General features: G+C 33.6%; 3 protein-coding genes across 9 annotated transcripts; 2 read left to right on the top strand and 1 right to left on the bottom strand.

The window, feature by feature from the left end:
• The first annotated feature begins 5759 nt into the window (after window positions 1-5759).
• On the top strand, window positions 5760-9035 carry LOC126672527 (cation/H(+) antiporter 4-like). The gene is made up of 2 exons (XM_050366482.2): window positions 5760-6793; window positions 7901-9035. Exons 1-2 carry the CDS (start codon window positions 5837-5839, stop codon window positions 9014-9016), a joined length of 2073 nt encoding a protein of 690 aa, XP_050222439.1. The 5' UTR covers window positions 5760-5836; the 3' UTR covers window positions 9017-9035.
• LOC126672498 (uncharacterized) lies at window positions 7788-15461 on the bottom strand. Of its 6 annotated transcripts, XM_050366468.2 has the most exons (9): window positions 14893-15461; window positions 11859-14741; window positions 11227-11280; window positions 10707-11044; window positions 9852-9943; window positions 9714-9751; window positions 9191-9489; window positions 8791-8983; window positions 7788-8588 (listed from the first exon to the last, which is right to left on the bottom strand). In XM_050366468.2, exons 1-4 carry the CDS (start codon window positions 15346-15348, stop codon window positions 10787-10789), a joined length of 3651 nt encoding a protein of 1216 aa, XP_050222425.1. In that variant the 5' UTR covers window positions 15349-15461; the 3' UTR covers window positions 7788-8588; window positions 8791-8983; window positions 9191-9489; window positions 9714-9751; window positions 9852-9943; window positions 10707-10786. The 6 variants fall into 6 exon arrangements, with proteins under 6 accessions (XP_050222425.1, XP_050222412.1, XP_050222418.1 ...); XM_050366455.2 differs by having other exon boundaries at window positions 7788-8983; XM_050366461.2 differs by having other exon boundaries at window positions 7788-8978.
• A 4268-nt stretch (window positions 15462-19729) lies between these two features.
• LOC126663514 (superoxide dismutase [Cu-Zn], chloroplastic) lies at window positions 19730-24285 on the top strand. 2 transcript variants are annotated; one of them, XM_050356430.1, is made up of 8 exons: window positions 19730-20129; window positions 20487-20548; window positions 20645-20684; window positions 20785-20880; window positions 20966-20997; window positions 21187-21262; window positions 21730-21783; window positions 23988-24285. In XM_050356430.1, exons 1-8 carry the CDS (start codon window positions 19745-19747, stop codon window positions 24011-24013), a joined length of 771 nt encoding a protein of 256 aa, XP_050212387.1. In that variant the 5' UTR covers window positions 19730-19744; the 3' UTR covers window positions 24014-24285. The 2 variants fall into 2 exon arrangements, with proteins under 2 accessions (XP_050212387.1, XP_050212386.1); XM_050356429.2 differs by lacking the exon at window positions 23988-24285 and adding an exon at window positions 22115-23932.
• The last annotated feature ends 362 nt before the right edge of the window (window positions 24286-24647 follow it).

Below are 24647 nucleotides of genomic sequence, written 5' to 3'. Positions count from 1 at the left end.
TGAGGGGGCAAAATAAGCCTTCGTTGAACAAGTTTTGTACATGGTATGTAATAGTCAAGGAAAATTTACATCAGATCAGAGTCTCAACTTCTAAATTTTTTTTGTTCTGATGTCTGAATTTTTAACTATTTTATATTAGAATTCAAAAGAAAAACATATTATATTAGAGTTATAGTAATATTTTAAAAATATTTCGTTTACCCGTTTTTCAGTTCCCAATTTATCAAAAAAAGTACTCCCTCCGTCCACAAAAAATAGGCTTATTTTTATTTTAGGCGTCTCAAATTATAGGCTTGTTTCTATTTTTAGAAAGTAGTTAGTTAGATAAATATCTAAAATACTCTTAATTAAATTAGTTTTAATCGACTAAATTAAATTAATAATGGCTTTGATAACAACAATAACGAATGTTTTTTGATAGTTTCAATATTAAAATGATTTTATATATACTTTATAAGTAGTTTTAAATTATTAATTAATAAAAATATATTGAAAAAAACAATACATTAATTATTTAATAAGGGTATTATACGGAGTTAGTATTATTCTAACCAAATACACTAAATTTTTTAATATGTGTGTAAATAAAACAAGTCTATCTTTTGTGAACGGAAGAAGTAAAAAAAAGATTTCATTTTTATTAAATTAATACCACATATTACTAAAAAGAATTATTTGTCTACGTAATGATATATTTATGACAAACCATTTAAAAAATCCAAAAAATATTTTTCTGATAATAATTGTACTTTGATTGAAAAACAATTAAAAATACTCATTTGTTATATTGTAAAAGTTGAAATGCTAATTTAAAAATAAAAAATAGTACTACTAAACTAGAAACAGAATAGTATAAAATTGGTGCAATTACACCTCTTCTAGTTTGCTTCAAAATTAGACTTGTGTGTGGGTCGGGTTTGGGCGGCTCGGACCGGACTTATGCGGGCTTGATTTTTTTAAAAGCTAGCCCAAATCCGTCTAAGCCAGGTTCAGACTTTAAATATATTATCCAAACCCGGCCTTAATACACTATTTTACGGATTCTGGCCGGATTTGGGCAGGCTTACGTTGATTTTTTTAGATATTAAAAGTCTGAGCCTATCCAAAAAAAGGCGGGGTTTTTTCGAGCTCCGGCTCGGGTCAAACTTGGGACCAAATATTGGTGTTCAATCCCGGCCCTAAGAGGACGGGACTGGATGGGCGGGCCGGATACCCAAACCTATGAACAGGTATATTCAAAATCAACAGCCGCCCTTACAGAATGATGTTATTTTTAAGAATTTCTCCATCATTAAATATAAAATCATTGGCAAATTTTCAAATCACCACATTAATTTTGTTACTAAAAGTCTTTTTTTCTTTGTGGTAGTAATTTTTTTTTTTAAAAGAACTAATTACTTTAAAACTCCTCACGTTTGTCATAATTCACAGTTTGATACCCTATTTGAAAATCAAACGATTTGGTACTTCAGCTTTAATTTTGTAACTATAAGGCCCTTCTGTTAGTTCCGTTAATAATTTAAAATTTACTTTCAAATGATTTGGTACCTCAGTTTCAATTATATAAACGATTTGATATCTCAGTTTAATTATATAAACAATTTAATACCTCATTTTCAAATGATTTGGTACCTCACATTTTATTTCGTTAACGATTTAGTACCTATATTTAACAAAAGAGCCTTATAGTTTATAAAATCAAAATTGAGGTACCAAATCGTTTGATTTTCAAATAAGGGGTATCAAATTGTGGATTATGACAAACGTGAGGGGTCTTAGAATAATTTGTTCAATTTTTTTTAGTATGCACTTCTACATATTGATGAGGGTATTAATCATTTAAAATAATCAAGTGTCTATATTTTGGAGATAAAAAAGAAACTTAAAATAATGTCTTAGTTAATGGTAAAACCAGAAATATTAGTCGGAGAAGTAAAAATTTACAAGTTGAACAAAATGTCGGTCTGCTAACACAAAGTTGTTTCAAACGATTTGTTTTACATCTTATAAATTATTTCTTTTAAAATGAAGTACTATTTATTTTTTAACATGTGTAAATTTTTTTTATACTCCATCTATTCTAAAATAATTATTAATTTTTTATTTATTTATTAGAAATACTTGTCCATTTATAATAAATTACAATTATCTAATTTAATGTTTCTATATTATACGTATTTAAAATCCACTGCTTATTGCATTATTTAAAAAATGTGAGTTAGTTATAATATTTAATAAGAATATAATAAAATAATAAAAATAAATTTGTTTAAATTTATAATATTAATTATATTTTTAAAAATGATAAAATGAATAATTATTTTAGAACGAAGAAAATATCTCTTTATTTTATAAAAAAATTATCAATATGATAAATACAGTAGAAAAATTAAAAGTTAAAAGGAATAAATGCAGCGGACAAATGTCAATAATGTAATTTTTAAATTATAGTATTTCATTATAATTATATTAAAATTAATTATTTTATATTAATTTTATGCAAAAACTAGTATATAACCCTCGCTTTGCTTCGGGGGCACATTGTTAATGGTAGCTAGTAGGTAATTTATATTATATACAATTTCGACATATTAAATTAATTGTAAATAATAATTAATATAGTCTAAATTTGTTCAAATAGTACATAATTTGAAATAGAAAAAGTACAAAGCAGACTGCATTTAGTATGAAGTGATTGCTAATTTAAAATTACAGTATCTGTATACATTACAATAGTAAGCACAGTAGCAAGCAAAATGAGACTACCTGAGAAATAAGGCCTAACGATAAAATGCATAAAGAACTGCCCCAGCTGTAACTACCCCACATCCATACAATTCATATGTCAGCTTTGTTTTGGTTTTCTTGGCTTGTGCATGGTGGTTTTGAACTTCCTCAATCCTCTCCTTCAATGTGTCCACTTCCATCATTTCCAGCCCCATTTCTTCCTTGAGAATTTGGTTCTCATGTTTGTACATGTCAACAATCTCCTTTAAGGCATTAACTTCTCCCTAGAATGAATTATTCTCTATCACCTTAGCTGCCAAAAGAGCTCTGACTTCACCAGCTTGTAGTAGAGCTGCATTACGTTCATCTTTCAAATGAATCACCTCCATCTTCAAGCTAGTGACCACCATGTGTGCGTAGCCATCTAAATTTTTGTCAACCCACTCAAAGAACTTACAATTTAGATTCTGCAATAAAGTATCATAGATGCAAATTACACAACCAAATCAGCATTGTACAAACCCTAATTTGCAATAAAAACCCTAATTTAATGATAAACCTAAATTAATAACAACCGTAATTAATAAAAGCCCTAATTTAAGAAATCAGCTCAAAATAAACCCTAACTGAAACCTTACATTTGGTTTTGGGCAGGTGTAGAACCTCCGGCCTGAATTTTTCTCAGTAGTTAAGACCTGAACTCACACCGGAGTTCCACAATCACACCGAACAACGCCATCACCACCTTCCATTCTTAGCTCTTGCAATGGTGTTGGAGGCTCACTACGGGACCGGATTGGAAATGGATGTTCACTAGGGTTGGGTTTGAAGAGAAGAAGATGAGACTCAAAAAATAAGGCTTCTGTCATGTCACATGCCACATAAGGAGATGAATTTGCCAAGTAAATAGATGGATGGAAGTATCTAACGTCGTTAATAATGAGTTCCTGAAAATGGCGGTTTTTGATTTTGATTTTTATTTTTTTAATAAAATTTAAACTAATTATAGATCTATTAAATACATTTAAAAATTATAAGTTAAATTTAGTTAAATTAACTAGGATTTTAAATTATTTATTTTAAAAAAATAAAAATATATATGAATTTTATAATAATATAATTAATTTATTTTGTTTGGATTATTATGTGATTTGGTTAGGTTAAGAATGTTACCACATCAGCAATTTGTTGAATTAGCAGTGACGTGGCAGACATGTTGGCGAAAAATTGATTTGATGCAAAAAAATGGCTACAAAAGGTACTAAATATACTAAAACATGCTAAATGGGTCGATTTTTAAAGGTTCGGATATAACTGACAAAACTCGCAAAGATTTGATATCTTTTGTTGATTAAGCCATCAATTTTTAATAGAAGGCTGGTGCATATTAAATAAATTTTAAATCGATTACAAAAAAGCAATTAAAATGTATAAAATAGAAAAAGAAAAGGATTTAAGTGGCAATTTTCCCCCTCAACTTGTAAGCAATGAGCAATTAATACATAAGTTAATTTTGTGGGCAAATTAGCCACGAACTTGTTGATTATGGGCAATTAACCCCATTTTGACAATTTGCCTCCTCAACTTGTAAGCTAATTGTTTTCAAAATTGGCAATTTGCCCCTTCACTTGTAAACTAATTTATTCAAATGGGCTCATAATTACTAAGTGTGTGACTAATTTACGCACAAAATTAATTTATATGATAATTGCCCGATACTTATAAATTGAGTTGGCAGATTGTCACTTAAGTGAAAAGGAAAGCTTATTGAATAAAAGATCACTTTACCCCCTCAAAATATCAAAAAAGTCCAAAGTAGTAAAATCGGATCACTTATACCTGAACTTGTGTAAACCATATAAAAGAACCTCTCCTTTTGCTAACGTGTCACCATAGTTGAAGGAGTAAAGTGATCCTTTGTTCAAAGCTTATTTATATCATCCTTTAGTTCTTTTGTTTATCCCCTTTGCTCCTACTTTTACAGTAACTCTTATTTAGTACCAATTAATTAGTTTTACTCTTGGTAGTGGCATATATCCTTTAAGGTATGTAACAACCAAAACAGAAAATGAATTGAATACTCACTAATTAAGCTATAACAAAAATGTATATATGTAACCATTAATGCAATGTAGTTTGTTAGAGCATTTTTTTGAGTCGATCATTTTTTCACAAAGTGTGTGCATGTATTTAAATGTCTAACAATTTAGTTATTAAGAAACCATAGCCTACTATTAGTTACGCTTCTTAATTTCTACTATAATACATTAGATTATTTCACTACATATTTCTTTCTTTAATATTTCTTTTTTCATTCGAGTTCTTTACGAGCATCTACAATGGCGGACCAACTTGATCTTCTAAAAGGCGTTCTGGCAAATATAACAGAAACATGCCTCACACTTCCTATGCTAAATTCAAATGGATTAGATCTAAAATATCCTACCAAATTTCTGAAAAATTCAGTGCCGCGTCTTGAATTACAAATCGGTATTATCGTCACCATGACATTTACATTTCATGCCCTTCTTAAGCGTTTTGGAATCACCATGTTCATCTGCCAAGTTCTTGTATGTACCTTAACTCTCTCTTTTTCTTGCTTGCTCAAGTACAAGTTTTTCCATCTAAACCCTTCCTTATATAAATAATAGTTTGTTGTTTTCCATTTCAGCATTTCCGTTTATGATCTATATAATTTTTTTATATATTCATATTTTTCACCAAAATGACAAATATATCCTTAAAAATAATTTATAATAATTTGATTCGTCTGTAAGATAAACATATTCAACTCTCAGTTTAAATTTATAATCCTCCCTGGAGTAAAAGATTAATAATATAATAAAATAATCATAAAAAACAAAAAAAATGCGAGTTGAATATTGTCATAAATTATAAATTTGACAGATCATATTGTCATAAACTTTTAAAAGTTATGTTTATCATTTTAGTAGAAGATATTAACATAAAATCATTTTACCTGAAAAATTTTTACATTATCAAATTAAAGTGTTTTTAGAGTTGGAACATCAACTTAAAAATTCTTGTGATTTTTGTGAGACAGACAGGCATAATTCTTGGACCTACATTTTTGGGAAGATTAGAAATAATGAAAAAAGTAATATTTCCTCATGAAAGCCAAGAACTAATCTGCACAGCAGAATATTTCGGTTGCTCAATCTACATGTTCATAAGCGCAGTCAAAATAGACATCGGAGCAACAATACGATCCGCCGGAAAAGTAGTAATAATCACCGGAGTAGTATCGGTAATCATACCGATGGCATTCGGTTTACTTTTAATACGACCACAAGTTGCAGAGTTTATCCAAAGCGGAACCCAAAACGAAGAAATGCAAGTCGTTTTGATGAACAGCTTCTCAACATTTTCAATAATCATCCACGTCCTTGACGAACTTAAGCTCGTTAATTCAGAACTAGGGCTTTTAGCTTTAACGGCGTCGTTAGTTTCCGACGGAATTTCTTTCAGTATAACGACGTTAGTTACTGTTCTTCAGCAGAAACTCTCTTCCGTTAATTCTATAATAGATATGTCGGCGACGACCGGATTTATGCTCTTCGCCGGATTTGTGATTCGCCCGGTGCTTTTTCGTGTGATTCGGAGAACTCCTCAAGGATCCACCGTTGATTCTACCGTTACGTATATGCTGATCACGATGGCGTGTCTGAGTGCTGTGTATTTTCATGTGTTTCACCAGCTGCAGTGCATCGGAGCTTTTGCTTTCGGGATGACGGTACCGGCCGGGCAGCCGTTGGGTTCGGCGTTGGTGAAGAAATTTGAAACTTTTATGTATGGGATTCTGATGACGATTGGGGTGGTTACGTCGGTTATGAGGGCGGATTTGAGATTGATTTTGGATAATTTTGGGGATTTGAGTTTATATATGGGGATTATAATTTTGATATTTGGAGCTAAATTGGTGGCGTGTTTGATACCGTCGTTGTATTGGAAGATGCCGTTAGTTGATTCTTTGCTTTTTGCTGTTATTATGACTTGCAGAGGTAACGTCGAGTTGGGGTATTACTTGCTCGCAAGAGATACTAAGGTGATTATTCTCTATTTACACTCTAAATTATTACTTTTTGTAAAAAAAAATATGACGTTAAACGAACCGTGTGAGCTACATATAGGACTGTAAATGAACCGAGCTGCTTCTTCGGCTTGTTTTGAACTTAAATGAATGATCTTGAGCTCGGTTTGTTTAGTAAAATGAACAAGCTCGAACTCGACTAGTTTAGCATCTAAATGGACATACACGAGCTAAACCTGAGCCAAACATGAACATTGTAAACATTAATGAACTGAGCTTGAGCTCAATACTTAAAATCAAGCTGAATATTGGACACTTCATTCATATAACGAGCTGAATTTGAATACCTCAAAACTTGGATTGATTCGGTTCATTTACATCCTTAGCTATGTAATAGGGAATAGCTCATTCTTTTGTTCGGGAACGGAATGTTTTAAATTGATTTTTAAATTTTGATTTATATTTATTTGAACTATATCCTTAACTTTTGATTTTAGATAAAGTACATTTAACTTCTTCCGATCAAGTTATGTTGACGTGAAAACCGGCTAACGCATATTTTTAGAATATTTTGTCGCATTCGTTGTCATGTTGTCGCACTATTTAAGTGGTCTTTGCATGCCAGCTTATGTGGCAGTATATTAAAAAATCATCATATCAACTTTATTTGATTAGAAAACTTACTGAGATATTTTTGCTTAAGATCAAAATCAAAAACTATATTAATACAAATTGAAGTTTAAATACCATTCTGGTATATTTTAGTTACTGTTCAAATATTTAATGGCCATAAAGGTGATAAATTCATACGTGAATAGACGGATAAAATTGTATAAAAGAATTTTTATCTGTTGCGTCACGGTATTTTTATAACAAGATAATTAGAATCTTCTTTTTTTTTAGGTTTATCATTCAATTTTTCACATACCTAAAGCGTTATTAGTTTGTTACACAAATAACATGACATAATGGTTGTGTTGTACGATTTTCCTGTATAAAGACTTGAACCTGAGAACACCAATCAAATAACTTCTTGATTTGAATAATATCTAGTATCTACTACTATCAATTATATGACAATGTGAGTATATAATAGCTTAATTGAATTATTTCCTTATGCAGATGATAGGCGAAGATGTGTTTGCTCTGTTGATTTTTTTCATGATACTCAACTCAACTTTTGTTGCAGTAACTGTGAAATGCCTCTATGATCCTTCAAAAAAATATGCAGGCTATCAAGCAAGGAACATCTCGCACTTAAAGCCGAAAGCCGAGCTCCGAATTCTCGCCTGCGTTCACCAACCCGAAAACATAGCTTGTATCATCAGATTACTCGACGCATTTCACCCGAACAAAGACAGATTTATTTCTCTTTATGTGCTCCATCTCATCCAACTCGTCGGTCGAAACATACCGTTTATCGTATCCCATCAAAAGCAGAAACCGGTGTCAGACTCGCGCGCCCATAGTGTTGTCATCTCGTTCAGTCAATACGAGCAAAGAAACTGGGATAGTTTATCGGTTTCTATGTTTACAGCATTATCGCCATCGAAATCGATGAATGAGGATATATCACTACTCGCATTAGGCAATTTCACGTCTCTGATATTACTTCCGCTCCACCGAAAATGGTCGATCCATGGAATTATTACAGCCGAAGACAATTTTATAAGGACTGTAAATCAAAAGGTTCTTGATAAAGCTCCCTGTTCTGTCGGAATCTTTTTCGACCGAGGAAAACTAGGACGTGGTACCTCAGTAGCATCATCAAAGACATCGCATTCTATCTGCATGATCTTCTTAGGGGGTCCTGACGATCGCGAGACGTTATCTTTAGCGAAACGAATAGCTAATGACTCAAGTGCGAGCGTAACAGTGATCCGTTTTATTCCAGAATATGTCCAATTAATAGACTCTGAAGAGTCACTGCTCGACGCTTGGGCGCTGGAGGATATCAAGCAAATAGTGGATAAAAATGAGGCTAAGCCAAATTTAGTATACAGAGAACATACAGTGAAAGATGGAGCTGACACCGCGTTTGCTCTCCGTTCTCTAGCCGACGACTATGATCTTTTCTTAGTCGGGCGACGTTTTGGCGTAGAATCTCCTCAAACGGATGGTTTATCAGAATGGGCGGAGATTCCGGAGCTGGGAATTATAGGAGACCTGCTTGCCTCAAAGTATCTAAACACCAAAGCAGCTGTGCTGGTGGTGCAACAACAAAAAAAGATGAAGTAGCTAGATAGGATCATTGCATCAATGAATTGGAAATTTCATGTCAGTATCCGACATGAAATGGAAAGCAAATGCCATGATTTTCATCCACAATTTTTCCGTAAATTGTATAAATCACCCATCAGTTAATCATAGGTTAAAAGGAGCAATTATGGATAGAAATTGTAGATTACTTACAAGTTTATTAGCATATGAAGTGAAACACAAAAATCAATATAGTTCCACTCAATTTAGCTTCAACTTCAACCTCAGCTTCAGCAATGGAAACTCATTTAAATGGCCACCTAAATAGAACAGGTTTGCATCTCGAGCTTCTCTCGATCTTTTTCACTTCCACCGGTTGCTGGCAATTCTATTTTCATTGTCAGACTTGCCTCCGTTTATTCTTGAAAATTACGGACTTAATCAAATCTATTCAAAGATTGTCCCATTGCTAATAGGCATAACATCAAGTTTTCATGACCTGCATTCACCATCTGGTCCAACAAAAATCAGATAATTTTAAATTAAAATGAATTGAAATGCTTAATTAGGAATGTTTGTTCTCGGATGATCAAAGAGGTAACATACATATATCTTAGCCTAAATATTATAATTAAGCCGTTGATCACAATACAGGAACCATTTCAGAAAACATAATTATCTAATCATCGATCAGCATGACTCATTGGAGTTGAAGCACGGACAAAACGAGGCTTACCATTTCAACAGGAATCTACATTTGGAAGCATCAGCCACCTAAGAGTGAAACATAATAAATAACACAATTAAGAAATAGCCCCATGAATAAGGAACACTGGGAATAATCCTTAATCGAGAGTGAAACATAAGAAAATACTTGACAATTGCAGAACATTCTCTTCTCTGCTTTCTGGTTGCAGCTCGTAAATTCCTGAATATAGGTTCATCACATTCCACTCAATTCTTGAGCTGCGAAATTATATTCAAATATAATATATGAATCCAGTTTAACTTGTTACTTGGAATACATAGAGCCTAAACCTAGACAGCAACGAACTACAAGGACATTATCATATAAGAAGGCACAACGAATATATCTCAAATTCCATATGTACCAGGATCCATAGTTACTAAATGCGAAAGGCGACCCAAGGCGACCAGGGGTCCTAGAGCCTGGCGCAAGGCGTGAGGCGATGCAAAGCCTTTTGGGAAAAAGACGACTAAATAAAAAATTATATATATATTTTTAAAGTAAAAAAGACATCTTATCATTATAAGATCAATCATTATAAAAGAAAAGAAAAAACTTAGATACAGATTCGGATCAAGGATTTAAAATAAATAAGTAAAAAAAAAAAATAGTCAATTTATCACAGAGACTAAAGAATTGTCACTGAAATTCATTATCTAATTGCAAGCGTAAGCATAAAGTAGATCATTTCAAATTGACACATTTTTTCTAAAGAGATATATATATATATATATGTATATATATATACTATGATTATAATTCTAGTATAACTTTTGTTTCAGTTAACGGTTTAACATTCAGGAAAAGACCTGTTGATTAGGAGATGTGTAGTGGAACTGTGGAAGACGTCAAAACGCGGGTAAAAAGAAAAAAAAAACTTAACAAAAGGAACATTCTTATTACAAACTAAATACTCAATATTATTACTTTCAAAACAGAAGGACAGAGGAAAAAAGGAGTCAGTTACCCAAACCTCCTCACCTTAAGCAGGGCAAGGCCATCCAACGGAGATTTGCTTCTATGAATTTAACAAAGACGAAGGCATGGAAAACCGTGCTGATTTACGTCTCAGTTTCTTCATTGAGACTACTTCCCTTGGAAATGACCTGCAATGCTGTGCCTTTCACAAGCCAAGCTGTCATTTCTGGTTGATGTTCAAAAGCATTAAGAGGAAAAGGACACATCTCCTCTAGTTGCACCCCATACACAAAAGGAAGTCTAAGTGTAAGGAAGCTTTCTGGTGGTAGAACCACTAGACATCCAAGGCTGAACTGCACCTTTTGTTCACGGTCTGCAACTGAAGGCGGCAAGCACGACGCCTTTAGAGCAAAAGATAGCTAAATGTTAGATAGCTTGGAATATAACAAATATGGGTAACATCATCACATTGTGAAAGCGCACACAAGAAAGAATTAGTATTAAGAATCTGGAGACATCAAACAGTCTTCTAGAAATAGAAAAATCTAAGGTTCGAGTAGACATTCTTGATAGCAAGACATACCTCGAATTGTACTACTGGGCATGTTGCTAATACAATTGGAAATGGAGGCGTAACCTGCACGTAGATCCATATATTAGGCATTTGGTAATTCAATGCATTTAAAAAGCTTTAACACAAGTAAAAAAAATCATTTAAAAAGAAAAAATCAATAATAATGACTTGAATCGCTAAAATCATATTCGAGTTTCAATCTAATTCAGAAAACTTTGTTAAATCTCAATATTCAGGCCCCTGTTGCTGTTGAATCTCATGAACTGTGCTATAAACCGACCAATATAGAATATTTAACATTTTAAGCAAAATCTTTGAACTCCAACAAGTCTTAGCACTGAAGAAAAACTACTGACTTTTGAATTTCAGTCTACCACTGATCATATACCCACTTTATGCCTTCATGAAACAAACTATACACAAACTGCAAAGTACTTTGAAACTTTCAATAGCGCCACTTGTAGAAAGCATGCAGTAGGGTTTCCATATTACACGTGCATCAAAGAGGACCTTTAGTTCAGTGTAGTATATCGATATTTAACAATTCCAATATTGAGATGGACTAAAACAAATAGGTACAAAATTTCACAAGTCCAAGGCAATCTTAATGAATTAAATGAAGCATAAGCAGTATTACATACCAAAAATATTCTTTGTAACTGAGATATAGTTCCGGCAAACTTAGTTTTTCTCAAATCCTTCTTACTCCGACTGCGCTTGCAATACGGACAGTTCATATATAACGGTATATTTCTATCCAACATGGAGGCAGAACTTCCACCATTGTCTAGGATAACAGAATGAGAGTCGGCTTCAAGACTTTTAACAAAATCTAAATGTGTTTGTTCCTTGGTAAATGAGTGAATATGATCCTTCCCTTCCCTGGAAAACTGTACCAATCTATCAACATGTAAAGAACCATTAGCCATCTCTTTTGGCTTATCAACATTCCTGACCTTATTAACACTTGCCTCCTTTGAGCTTCGGTGCATTTTACCATGAACACCATTCTTCCTCAAATTAGAACGATCCGCCAGAGTGTAGTCTGAAATTTCGACAGAAGGGACTTGGGAAACTTCAGGCATGGAATATAGATATCCGAGTTCATTAAGGTGGTTTGGATTTAACAGGAAACGGTGCCCATGGGGGCATTCATGCTCAAAGCCAACATAAACTATTTCATGTTTAAAAGTAGGGTTCAATTTAACCTTTTCAACACAATTAATGTTCACAGGAACGGCATTACTTCCTATCTGTACATAAGGGTCCCCGTGTATTCCACTGCTGATAGATGTTCTATTTAAAGTTTCTTTATTAGAAATAGTATCTTCAAGTTTTTGAGATCCTTGATCAACACTTGTATGCACCTGTTCTGCGTTCCTATCTTTTGCCGTATTTAGTCTGACACCTCTCTCGGAACCCAAAGGCTGTTTTCGCTGCTGGAGAGGAGGAAATCCTGAATCATTAGTTGACAATCCAGCAACAACCTCAGAAAAAGGTTTTCTCAAAGTAAAACTAGGAATACCTCTACCAAAACTATTCTTTTGGTCATCAATCTTCTTGTTTCCGAGGAGTTTCCTTTCATTTTCAACTCCGGCCTGTATGTCTCCTGAATTCGACCTTACAGCACTAGTTTGCTTTCCATCTATCTCTACTTTAATCTTAGCCAAGGGTTCTATACCTCGTCCCACTACCGAATGCCCCGTGGTTTTGGGTGGTACAGCATTTGGGTTTACTGTTTTCTCCAAAACAATTGTCAATTTCAAAAGAAATTTCTGTGAGGCAGAGAATCCACTCTGGAGTAAGCCTCTCAAAGGTTCATAATACCTTGCACCCCCAACACGGATCAAGCTCCACGACGATGACTGAACGGGTCCTACATTTTTTTGCTCAGGTAGATGGATAGCAGGAAGCAGTTTGTCGCAGTCCTGCAAACAATTAACATTTGCTGATTCAAAGTCAAAAGGATCTAATCGTAGTTGACGTGTACGGCCACATGCACAAGCATGAAGGAAAAAATAACCACTTGAATGTGATTGCACTGGCGCTTCCACAAATGACTCTGTCTCAGTATTATCAGTATAATGTCTCTGGTGCACACAAGGTTTTCCTGTCAAACTAACGGCGTCACACAGTTGCCTACCCGATTTCCAGATGGAGGTGCATTCATCCTCCAGCCTTTTTGCAAAAATGGGCACTGCAGGTCCCCTCACCAATGAATGGAAAGCTTGTAAAGCATTTTCTAAATGTGCCTCGTGCTGTGAAGTGGGATAACAAGCAGGTAAGTCCTTCAAATAAATATCCTTGGCAGAAGGAAGGGTCCTTTCACACCACAAAGTTGAAAATTTTGCGTTCAAACCTCTGCCACTTTCCAACAAAGAAACCGCAACATCTAGAGGGTCAGTTCCTTTTTGACCAAGCACTTCAACTTGGATTGGACCAAAATTACGGTGGCGAGATTTTCTTTTACCAGCTTCAGGTTCATCTATACACCCACGTTTTGCAGAGAGAATACCTAGTAGAATCAACTGGCTGGTTGACAACCATACTTCCAAACTTGGAAGGTCAGGTGTTGTGAAAGTTTTCCCAGATGCAACCGAAGCTGCAGCAGCAGCTGCAGCAACAGCAACCATTCCAACGCCAGTCACTGAGCTGCTGTTGGCACTAGAAACCAGTCCCCCTCTGCTGCTCAGGATATCAAATTGTCTGTGAATGAACTCCTTTATAGATAAAATATCCTCCTTGTTTGCACTCTGACCATGGTTTTCAAGTAAAAGAGAATCAGAGGTTGCTTTGCGTTTCAAAACATCTTCCAGAAGGTCGGTAGCAAACTCCAGAGATTCACCTTTCTGATTGGTTACTCTGTCAAGCAGCACAACCGCCCTTGACGCATCAAGTGAGAACAAAGGTGCAAAACTTGAAACGCCTCCGTTTCTCGAACCAGTATGACCTGTTTCAGAACCTGAGAGTGTCCGGCATTTCTTAATAAGAAAGCGAACCTGTGCCTCAAGAGATGACTGCACTTTCTTCCTGAAACTACCTTCAAATTTATTAACAGGACGTGCTAGCACAACAACTGAACCAGAACCCTTTGTAGACACATTTGGCCTAGATGCAACATTCAAAGAAGGAGACTGACTAAGAGAGGGGATATCTTTTGACTCCTCTACATTAGAACTAGAGTTTTGCAAATCCAAATGGTCATCAATAAAGACAAAAAGCATGACCGGCGTACAATTTCCAGGAAATAATGATGTATAGGAACCTAAACCTGACATGAGAGAGACAGCTGAACCATTTCGACTCACGACGCCACTACTTCTATTTGGAGAGGAGCTAGTAGAAGCGGACTGCTTAGAGGAAGACAATGAAGAATGCGGCGGCCTAGACGGTAATGGCGGGGTAGTTTTGGATCTTACAAACGGAGCTAAGGCATGCTTGGCTGCTTGTAAGACCCTAAACTTTTTCAAAACACGAGGGTCGAAGCGCAACCCCTCTTGAATGTATACAATTACATGGCACACCTGCATTGCTAATTGAGCTGTTTATCACATATATAACCCACATAACAAAACATATTTTGTAATGCACAAAGTTATCATATTATTTAACTCTCCAACAAAATACATTTTTACCAACCATAAAAAAAGTTAAGAAAACTTGAAAGAAACTCACAGAGAACATGAAAAGCAAGCCTTGAAGATCCTCAATCTCATTCTCCTCCAAAACCGAGTCAAGGCCCGAATCCGAGTCCAAAGACCCGGGAACAAACGGGCACCACGTCGAACAAAACTGCAAGAACAAAAACCCTTTGTCTTCATCATGATAATAGCTGATTCTCCTCATCTTGAACCAATCATTCACTTCTTCCTTATCAGCAAACAGTAATTTATCAAGTTGACCCGACCCGAATACGTTAGAGTCAAGTACACGGTTAATGAGCTGGGAAGAGTGATCAGGGTCCCGTGAAACGAACCCAACTACCATTACGCCGTCTAGAGAGCGAGGGAACAATTGGGCTTGTGATAGGGAAGGGGGAGGTTGAGCATCTGGCGGCGGAGCAGGTGGTGGGGCGGGTGGGCGGGTAAGGACCCGCATGGAGGGTGGTGGGTTTGTGTTGGTTGTGTCCATGAAGAAGAATTAGAGTGGAAAGGTAAGATGGGTTTTTAGGAGAAGTGATTCATTGGAATTTTAAAAAAGAAATTAGCATCAAAGAGTTTTGGAGGATTTAGACAATTGTAGAAGACGATGGCATGTTTTTAGTTGGAATAACTATTTGGATTAACCCATGTACTTTTGGATATTTATTAGTTTGATCCCTCCTAAAACTTTATTGTTCTAAAATTAAATTAATTATTTCATTGTTCGAATATACAATTTGATTATCTAATTAATTAATTAACTCTTTTATGAACTTTCGTATAATTATCTATTATTAATTAACATTATTATTTACTACGTCGTATTTTTTCATAACTAATAATTTTTACATAGAAAATAAAAGGTAAAAGGTACAAAAAAAAACCCTCGTAATTTTCATAAAAGTACAAATCCTTTTACTTTTTTGGGGTATAATTAAGCCCTTTTTTTTCAAATAGATCCAACATCATTAGAAACACTCGTTATTGGCTGACATGTCTCTCATAATCATATAGGAAAAAAGTTCAAAAATAATTTTAATATTTAAAATATTTACTAAAAATTTGAGGGGGTAAGTGTCCCAAAAGTAAACTAAAAGGGTTTATTTGTTCAATTTTAAAATAATAAGGGTTTAATTGTTCAATTTTAAAAACACGGGGGCTTAATTGTGCCTAGATAAAGTAAAAGGGCTTATCTGTACTTTTAAAAAAAACTCGAGGATTTTTTTGTATCTTCTGCCAAAATAAAATATTCTACATGAGTATGGATTATCTTTTTCCGAAGGCTATCTTTACTAATAGAAGTTTTAATATACAAGCAACTTTTCAATAAAATTGACTGAGTGAGTCTGAAAGTATATAATGATTACCGCAAAAGCATTTATCCCGAAGGATTTGTTTAGCCACAAAAAAGGGCCCTCAACTGCAATCATAATGTAGAAATTGAAATCCAAGTTCCAAAATTTGAAAAATTAGGCTAAAAATGTTTATCAAAATAATTGTAATATCTCTGTTTTCGGAACAAGAGGTATTTACTGCATTAATAAAAATCTGGCAATCATCATCAGATATTAAATGATCATAATTTGTAAGCATCAATTCCCCCCTATTAATGTCTATAATCCCAATACTTCTATCATAGATGTCTTCACTACGCCAGAAACGTCGAACCCCGCCAAAATAAATTTACATGTAACATCACGGATTATAAAACCAGCAGCCATTTTTTGGGAATTCAAATGTCACGATTCGATTTCATAGATCGTGACCACTGTTGTGGTACATGGGAGTGGTAGCTCTGGAACTCGTAGCTAGTCTCACGGATGAACACACAACATATAATATAACAAAAAACCTTTAAAAAAATCAATGCTCAAGGAAACCGAACCAACCTAAGTCAAACAATTTAAACAACATATAATAATGCTCGAGACAAATTCGAGACTCCAACAGCATGACATATATAAATAATATCCAAACCAGAGTAATAATCATGCCAACACAATATAGCAACAGTCGTATCAATCTGACAAACAGCAGGTTTAAAATATAAAGACAACATACTAACTGTTACTACTGTGGTCTAAGCATTTAAATATGCTTGACCATCTTTATTAAATAAAAAGTAGACCTCCAAAGAATAATAAAAACTGTAGATCAATCAGAAGCGATCAAAATAATAAACCTGGAAAATAAAAAAACAACATAGGTCAGATATACTGAGAAGAGTTCATACTGCTGCTTACATTTATTAAGTGAAAATCCTTTAAAATATCTTATATACATTATGGGTAAGTATTGAAACCTTAAACCACAAATATATCTAAAGTTTAAATGTCGTGTCGGTAAGACATATCTCTATAACCGATCCCCCACTGTCACTCAACATATATAATCGGGTGAATCCCAGGAGATGAATATACCATTAGCGCCCTTACTAAGGCGAGACGTATATCAAACCAAAATCACAATACCAAATATCTTACCGGTGCGCACGCAGTCTCAACGAAGCCCATTAAGTAGCCTGTTCCAATTCAGATCCATAATAATTCGAAAACAGCTCAAAAACATGCATATATAATATATAGCAAAAATATACAATTTACTTAATAAAATGGTAAATAGTAAATATAAACTCACTGCTTGCAAATCCCCAAATAGTCTAGCAAACAACTAAACATGGTTCGACTATGAAGCACGAACAGTCGACGAGTCTAAAAATAAGGTATAAATTATAATAAAAAATAAATCCATAACTCTAAGAAGTACTATAGGCTTAGCACAACACCTAACAAAGCCAAAGCATAAACCAACATAGGGTAATCATACATACACAGTCCATAACCAACGTCACACAATAGCCAAATTAATTTGAGTTTCCATTTTGAAAACATAATCCGGAAAACCATTTCAAATAACTTAGTTAAACAAATTAAATCAAGTTAAAAGCCACAGTGATGAATTAGCCGAGTTATCACAACTACCAAGCTTATTCTCACATGTCGGACGACGCAAGTCAATCCTAACCCAACGTTACCAAAATATAAACCAAGGTTTAAAATCCAAAAAGTCACCTGGTAACTCAAATCTCAATTTAAAAAACAATGGAACTCAATATCGCTCAATAAACCAATATTTAGCCCAAGAAAGTTATTTTCAGAATAATAAAAGTTAAAAAGCACGTGCTTTTGAGAAGCAACTGTTCAGAGACACGATTTGCAGTTCTTAAAGGTGCGGAAGAACGCGTGTCGTTGAAAGATGAATGACAGTTTTTAAATGACAAAGGCTATAAATAAGAGAAGAGCAGCAAATTTGAAGCCCCCGATCAATCATCCAAAAAACCAGTCCAAATGCAAAAACACTCAGTCTCAGCAATTTCAATTTTCTTCAATCAGTAAAGAACTTTACGATTGAATTACTGTATTCTTTACTCAAACACATGTACTTTCATTTTATTCAATTAGTAAACACATTTACAGTTGAATTTCGATATTTTAGAATTACTTTTTGGAGTACTTGTTATAAGGTTAACCAAGCACAATTGCTTGTTTAAGAAGTCAAGTTTACAATTGGAGTCCGTTCATACCACGTCCGCATTCACACACCACACTTGTTGTTACGGTTGTTCACCACAAACGCAAAACACCAGTAACATCATGTTTCCTCCATTAATGGAGGAAAGAAGGCCACCACCGGCCAAAAAAAAATTAATTTTTTTTGAAAAAAGTGTTACTTAGTCCTTCAATTTTTTAGCCCCATTACTTTTTTTTTGTTTTGATTTAACGGAATTTATTATTTAACGGAGAGTGTAGCACACTCTCCACATTCCATGCGTCTAGGGGTATAAAAACAACAAAAATGAAAATACAGAGATTTAAAAACGACAAATTGAAGTTTAGGGACCTGATGACAAAAAGGTGAAAAGTAGAGAGACCTAAGAATGGATTTGGCCTCAATTATTTGATGCAACTTTTTGATATTTTTTCTGATTGTTGGCAATTTTGTTGGAAGATCAATTCCCAGCAATAATAATATCATTATATGGCAAATCAATAAAATTATTGTCGTTTGTTGATTTTTGGTTGATATTTTATTGATTTTACCATTTGTGAAGAAGATAAAGTGTTAATTTATTATAATATTACAGTGTTAATAGTGTGTTGACATTTTGTTGATATTGCATTGATATTTGGTTGATATTTAAGTGATTTTAACATTAGCAACAAATATGATATTGTACGTAAAATAAAATAAAAAACTAAAATTTAAATTAAAATAATACTGGAAAAATAAAAATTAGTGTAAAAAAGATTTAAAGATTTAAATTAGTTAGTTTATTACATATTGATTTTTGGTTGATTTTATGTTCATATATGAAAAAAAAGTAAAATTAAATATGTGGTAAATAACAAATACCGGTTAAATATGAGAAAAAAGTAAAGATAAAAATATTAAAAATAAAAATCAGTATAAAAAATATTTAAAAATTAATATTACCAAATGTTGTTGATATACTATTGTTATTAAAATTGACGAAAAAAGTCAACTGTAAAAAAATCAAAATTAAAATCTAAAAAAATAAATAATATAAATATTAAGTGCAGAAATACAATGGTGATTTTTAAAAAAAAAAAATTAGTGGAAAATAAAAGTTAATATAAAAAGTAAATTTTTTTAAAAAAAATAGTATAAAAAAAAAAGTTGTTATAAAATATAAAAATTTAGAAAGAAGAGTATAAAAATAAATGTTGTAGAAAAAACAGTATTCTGTAAAAGACTCCTAATAAGAAGGTATTTTACTGGATAAAAAATAAAAAAAATAAAATAAAAAAGTATTTGTGATTTTAAAAAACAAAGAGTGAAGGAATCCAATGGAAACAAACAGACAAATGCAGGGAGGCAAAAAAGAGTTAATCCATTTAATTATCCAAAATCAACATATATTCAGTATTGAGCAGCCACACTCACTTCCAATATTTTCAACATCCATCAACAGCGAAAAAATGCAAGCAGCTGCTGTGTCAACAATGGCAGCTTACACGACTCTTACAGCTTCTCCATCATCATCTCACCTTCCACTTTTCAAATTCCAATCCGCATCATCATCTTCCTTCCATGGCGCTTCTCTCAAACTCCCCCGTCAAACTCAATCCCTAACTTTATCCGTCGCTAAAAAACCACTTGCTGTTTTTGCCGTCACTAAAAAAGCTGTTGCTGTACTAAAAGGAAACTCTGAGGTTGAAGGCGTTGTCACCTTGTCTCAAGATGACGATGGTCTGTTATAGTTCTTGTCTTTAATGTTTTTTTGTTTTTTGTTGCTTTTTGTTTATCTGATGAAAAATTGATGGAATAGAATAAATGGGTGTTCTTTGTTTCTAATTTTAGTGAATTATTTGGCATTTTTGTATGGAAATGGAAGATTTTAGAAGTGGGGTTTGTATATTATTTTGAATTGAACTAGAATTAAATCTCAAAGTTGCTTGCTTGGCTGAACAGTAAATTGGTGGCTGATGTCTGGAGTAATTAGATTGGAAAAATGAGATGGAAAAATTCTATTGTCATGAATTTTTGTCAGCATACAATTGAGCCATGATGATCATTTATTGATGATTTGCATTGTGTTTATAACAGGTCCCACGACAGTGAATGTCCGAATCACCGGTCTTACACCAGGACTACATGGCTTCCACCTTGTGAGTGTTTCTGGCTTTAGCTTTTGGTTTATTCGGATTCGAAATTTGGTTGCTCTCATTGTTCTAAATTTTCATGTTGGTGTTTGTTTGGTGTAGCATGAGTACGGTGACACGACAAATGGATGCATATCGACAGGTGAGAATAAAAGGACTGAACTGTCGAAACTGTTTGAATTTCCGGTTTATTATACAATGTTATTGCCATATTCATTCTTTGTTTTTCAATTGAAATATAGGACCACATTTCAATCCTAATGGCTTGACACATGGTGCTCCTGAAGATGAAATCCGTCATGCGGGCGACCTGGGAAACATTACAGCTAATGCTGATGGTATTATCTATTGAATCTTCTTTGGATTTTTGTTTTCCTTCCTAGATAAAGTTGTATTTCATTGTGTTAATTTTTTGTGATACAGGGGTGGCAGAAGCTACTATTGTGGACAGCCAGGTAATTCTTATGAATTCAGACCAATTTTTGCTAAGTGTCTGTAAAATTTACCCTCTTGCCTTACAAAACCAAAAACATTTATGTCTAGGATGTTTTTCTTTTGTGCATAAAGTTTATCTGTTCATCCAGACTTTTGGCCGTCAATAAGATGTTGTTGCTAAATCCTGGAATTTGATGGTAAATATACAGATTCCATTGAGCGGGCCTAGTGCTGTAGTTGGAAGAGCATTTGTTGTGCACGAGCTTGAGGATGACCTTGGAAAAGGTAATTCTTTTAAATTTTGATATTTAGGTACCCACTGCATCACGGAAGTTAACTAAACAATGAACCACTTTACCTGTTGAAAACTGTTTTTATTTGGTACTTCAAATTTCAATTTCAGTTCCAGTTTTACTTGTACTTGTTTAAATTTTTATTCGTAGTAATTATATAGTTTATATGTTATTTGCAAGTTAAACAAAAATCTGTGTTGCTTTGAGGAGGGATGTTTTATTACATAGGCTAAATTAATTGTTGGAATGCACTGAAACCTGCTATTTACTGCTAAATTGTTATAGTAGTAAAACAAGGGTATATCTCGAAGATCAAAAACTCAAATTTGTGTTTTCTTCCTTGAGATTCACAGAATTCTTCTTGCATTATGGTCGTAAAGCTGCCAAAATCATATCCTTTGAAGGTGAATTTATGCTCATATGCTTAATATCTTCGTTCTTTGTTTTCATTTTTTGTAGGGGGTCACGAACTTAGTTTGACCACTGGCAATGCAGGTGGAAGATTGGCATGTGGTATGTTAAGACTATAATTTTTATTTGTTACAGATTCATTTCTAATTTTTTTGTGCTTATCCTGTTGTGGTGCCATCTTTTGATTGAATATATGAGTTATCCTTAACTAAAGCTTGTGAGCAAAAAGTAAAGAACTTTCTAATTGAAATAGTAAAAGTTGGCGTACCAATTTCTTTACAGAAAGCCTAAAACGCATTAAAGCGTATCGATTATGGGTGTTTTGTCCGTGTGTGATATTTGTTGTTGTGATTACTTGCTTGTGCAAGCTCCAAACATGGACTTAAGCTAGGGTCGTTGCATATTGATAACCTCTTTGTTGTTTGGATTCCAGTTGCCGCAGTTCCCAAAAAACGCACATCTATATCAAAAAAGCGTATTCGTAAAAATTGTTGGAAAAGGAAGGGATATTGGGCAGCATTGAAAGCCTTTTCATTAGCGAAATCACTTTATAGTGGTAAATCAAAAAGTTTTATGAGTGGCAGTAGAAAAGAAGAGTAGATGCATAAGCATGCTTTGAAGTTTGAATTGATGAAGTTTCTTGAGGTTTGGGATTTTGGAAACGGGAACATGGTGATTTACACATTTGGTGTCTTGATAGAAAAAAGGATTTAGGAATTGGATATTTTAAAATATGTATAACAGAGGGAGAAATCTATCCGGGATTTTTTTAAACTGATGAACAGCTAATCATGCTCCGTGTTGCTTCAATTACTGTATTTTGTCTGATCTTATAAGATGAGTATCTTGAACCAACTGAATGTTTTAATATTACTGATTTTGCTTTAACTTTATAAGATTGTAGATGCTCTTTATTTGTTCACTAGTTTAAGTGATTGTGTGAATGATAGTTTGACTTTGGCAAATGTCTAAATTTAAATCATCATTTGTAAATGTTGCCTTCATAACACTTTTTTTATTAACTTCAATGAGCAATGTCTGTCTGTCTCTTGGGACGTGTAGACTCGAAAACTGGAGGCAAAATATGATCTTAAGTACATCGGCTATATGCAACAGTTTCTTCTTTTATTACACTTTTATTTTAGTTTTATGAAATGTAATTGATATTTGTCACTAGAATATATGAAAATAATGATGAGTTGAGGAGAAAACATTTTGTACATAGGTTGTGCTGAAATAGTTTTGTTTTGAATCAGATTATAAACATGAGGTAAATAAAGAGATCAATAAAGAAATATCTTTCACTGTGTTATTTTACTGTCATCTATGATCAAAATGGTTCTTGTGCTGCTATGCATATATTATATTGGCAAACCAAACTATGCATATCACAATACTGTTATTGACTGTGAATTGATGCCTTCGAATTTTAGACAAACATCAAGTTGTTTCGGCAAGAATGTCTGTTAGTGTTGTTAGTTGTTACCAGTTGTGCTGTATGCAAAAGGTTTTTGCATGAAGCTTAAATTACAGTCTATATTCCTCCGAAATGATGTTTTTTTTGTGTGTGTTTGCGTGGAGTATCTTACTTCGTCTTGAATGACCATTATTTAGTCCATAACTAAATTTTACTCGACTCATTGACGAGGTTCTTTTTGACTAAAACCATGCTGGAAAATTCTCCCCTCCTGTTTTAATTATTCATTTCAATTTCTAGTGGAATTTCGACTCATGATATTGAAGTGATTTACTCTTGATGTTGACTTAAAATTAGACTAGTGTGCTAGTAAATAGAGAGTGATGTAGGAAAGCATGTGTTCTAGTTAGATTAGGACTATAACCTATCTTGCACTTGCACAGAAATGGATATGTTGATAAGGGAAACCCTGAAACAGAAATCAGCGAAACCATACTAATTACAAGAATAGGTTATAAGTATAAAGTTCAGAAGGAATCTGAACTGAAAAATAAAATGCCAAAACACAGAGCTCGATAAGTGTCTGTACATTATAAGCTATAGTATTAGCTAGGTTTAGACTGAAGTTGCAATAATTACCAAAAGTGCATGTTTTGTTGGCTTATTGAGTAAAAATCATTGATTTAGCACATACTCTTGTTGTCGGAGTTCCATCAGCAGTTTATGTAGTTATATATGCAAGCTGTACAATAATTTGAGCTACATTGTCATCTGGAATTTTTAGTCTGCACTTTGCTTTTTTGCATAGTAACATGGTCTGTCTATTAACTTCAATATCTACTCGAATAACCTTTCATTTTCTGTTTCCTCGGGTACTGCACGCTTGCAGGTGTTGTTGGTTTGACGCCAGTCTGATTGCAGCTGTTATTTTCGCACCGTCTGAACTATTTGCTGCTTGCATTCATCGATAGTCTGCATGGAGTTCATTATTAATTTTCAAAGCTGATGGTGCAATGTGAAATGTGCAACTGTTAGCAGCAAGTAACAAATCATTGTTGCAGACATTTATTATGCTTATTGTATGATTTTCTTAATAAAGTTGAGTCATGATCTTGCTGTGAATCAAAATTTGAGTTGGTGGTATTTTCCCCTTTTTTCAAGCTTCTAATATAATCTTGCATTGTGTATGTTTTGCTTCTAAGTAGTAATTTCACTTTTTCTTCAAGCTTCTAATAAAAACTTAAGTTCAGTTATAGTATAAACAAAGCTTAAAAATCAATCTGAATTGAAAAATCAACTGAACTCAGCTGATTTTGTTTGGAATTTTTTACTTGATGATTGTATATTTGGTTCGGGTTGCTTTGCAAAAATTGATTGGATTCAAACTGTTCAACCTTACTCACATATTTTTTTTTTTTGGGGTGGAATGATTTTATTTTTAATTTAAGAGGTACTGGCAAAATAAATTTTAAGGTTTCAACTTAATAGTGAATTATTTTTGGTGTTCAAAGTTACAAAACAAAACTCTAACTTTTTTATTTGCATTTTG

Source organism: Mercurialis annua, linkage group LG1-X (assembly GCF_937616625.2).
Source record: "Mercurialis annua linkage group LG1-X, ddMerAnnu1.2, whole genome shotgun sequence".
NCBI classification, from domain to species: Eukaryota; Viridiplantae; Streptophyta; class Magnoliopsida; order Malpighiales; family Euphorbiaceae; genus Mercurialis; species Mercurialis annua.
Note: the sequence above shows the minus strand (reverse complement) of the source record. Positions and strands in the feature narration are given on the sequence as shown.

Excerpts from the sequence above, each read along its gene's own strand:
- LOC126672527 (XM_050366482.2), top strand. The coding sequence starts at position 5,837 with ATGAAAAAAGTAATATTTCCTCATGAAAGCCAAGAACTAATCTGCACA. Across the intron at positions 6,794-7,900 it reads TGCTCGCAAGAGATACTAAG|ATGATAGGCGAAGATGTGTT; the intron begins GTGATTATTCTC and ends TTCCTTATGCAG.
- LOC126672498 (XM_050366455.2), bottom strand. The coding sequence starts at position 15,348 with ATGGACACAACCAACACAAACCCACCACCCTCCATGCGGGTCCTTACC. Across the intron at positions 11,281-11,858 it reads AGTTACAAAGAATATTTTTG|GTTACGCCTCCATTTCCAAT; the intron begins GTATGTAATACT and ends ATCTACGTGCAG. Across the intron at positions 11,045-11,226 it reads GCCCAGTAGTACAATTCGAG|GCGTCGTGCTTGCCGCCTTC; the intron begins GTATGTCTTGCT and ends TTTGCTCTAAAG.
- LOC126663514 (XM_050356429.2), top strand. The coding sequence starts at position 19,745 with ATGCAGGGAGGCAAAAAAGAGTTAATCCATTTAATTATCCAAAATCAA. Across the intron at positions 20,130-20,486 it reads CTTGTCTCAAGATGACGATG|GTCCCACGACAGTGAATGTC; the intron begins GTCTGTTATAGT and ends TGTTTATAACAG. Across the intron at positions 21,263-21,729 it reads TGAGGATGACCTTGGAAAAG|GGGGTCACGAACTTAGTTTG; the intron begins GTAATTCTTTTA and ends CATTTTTTGTAG.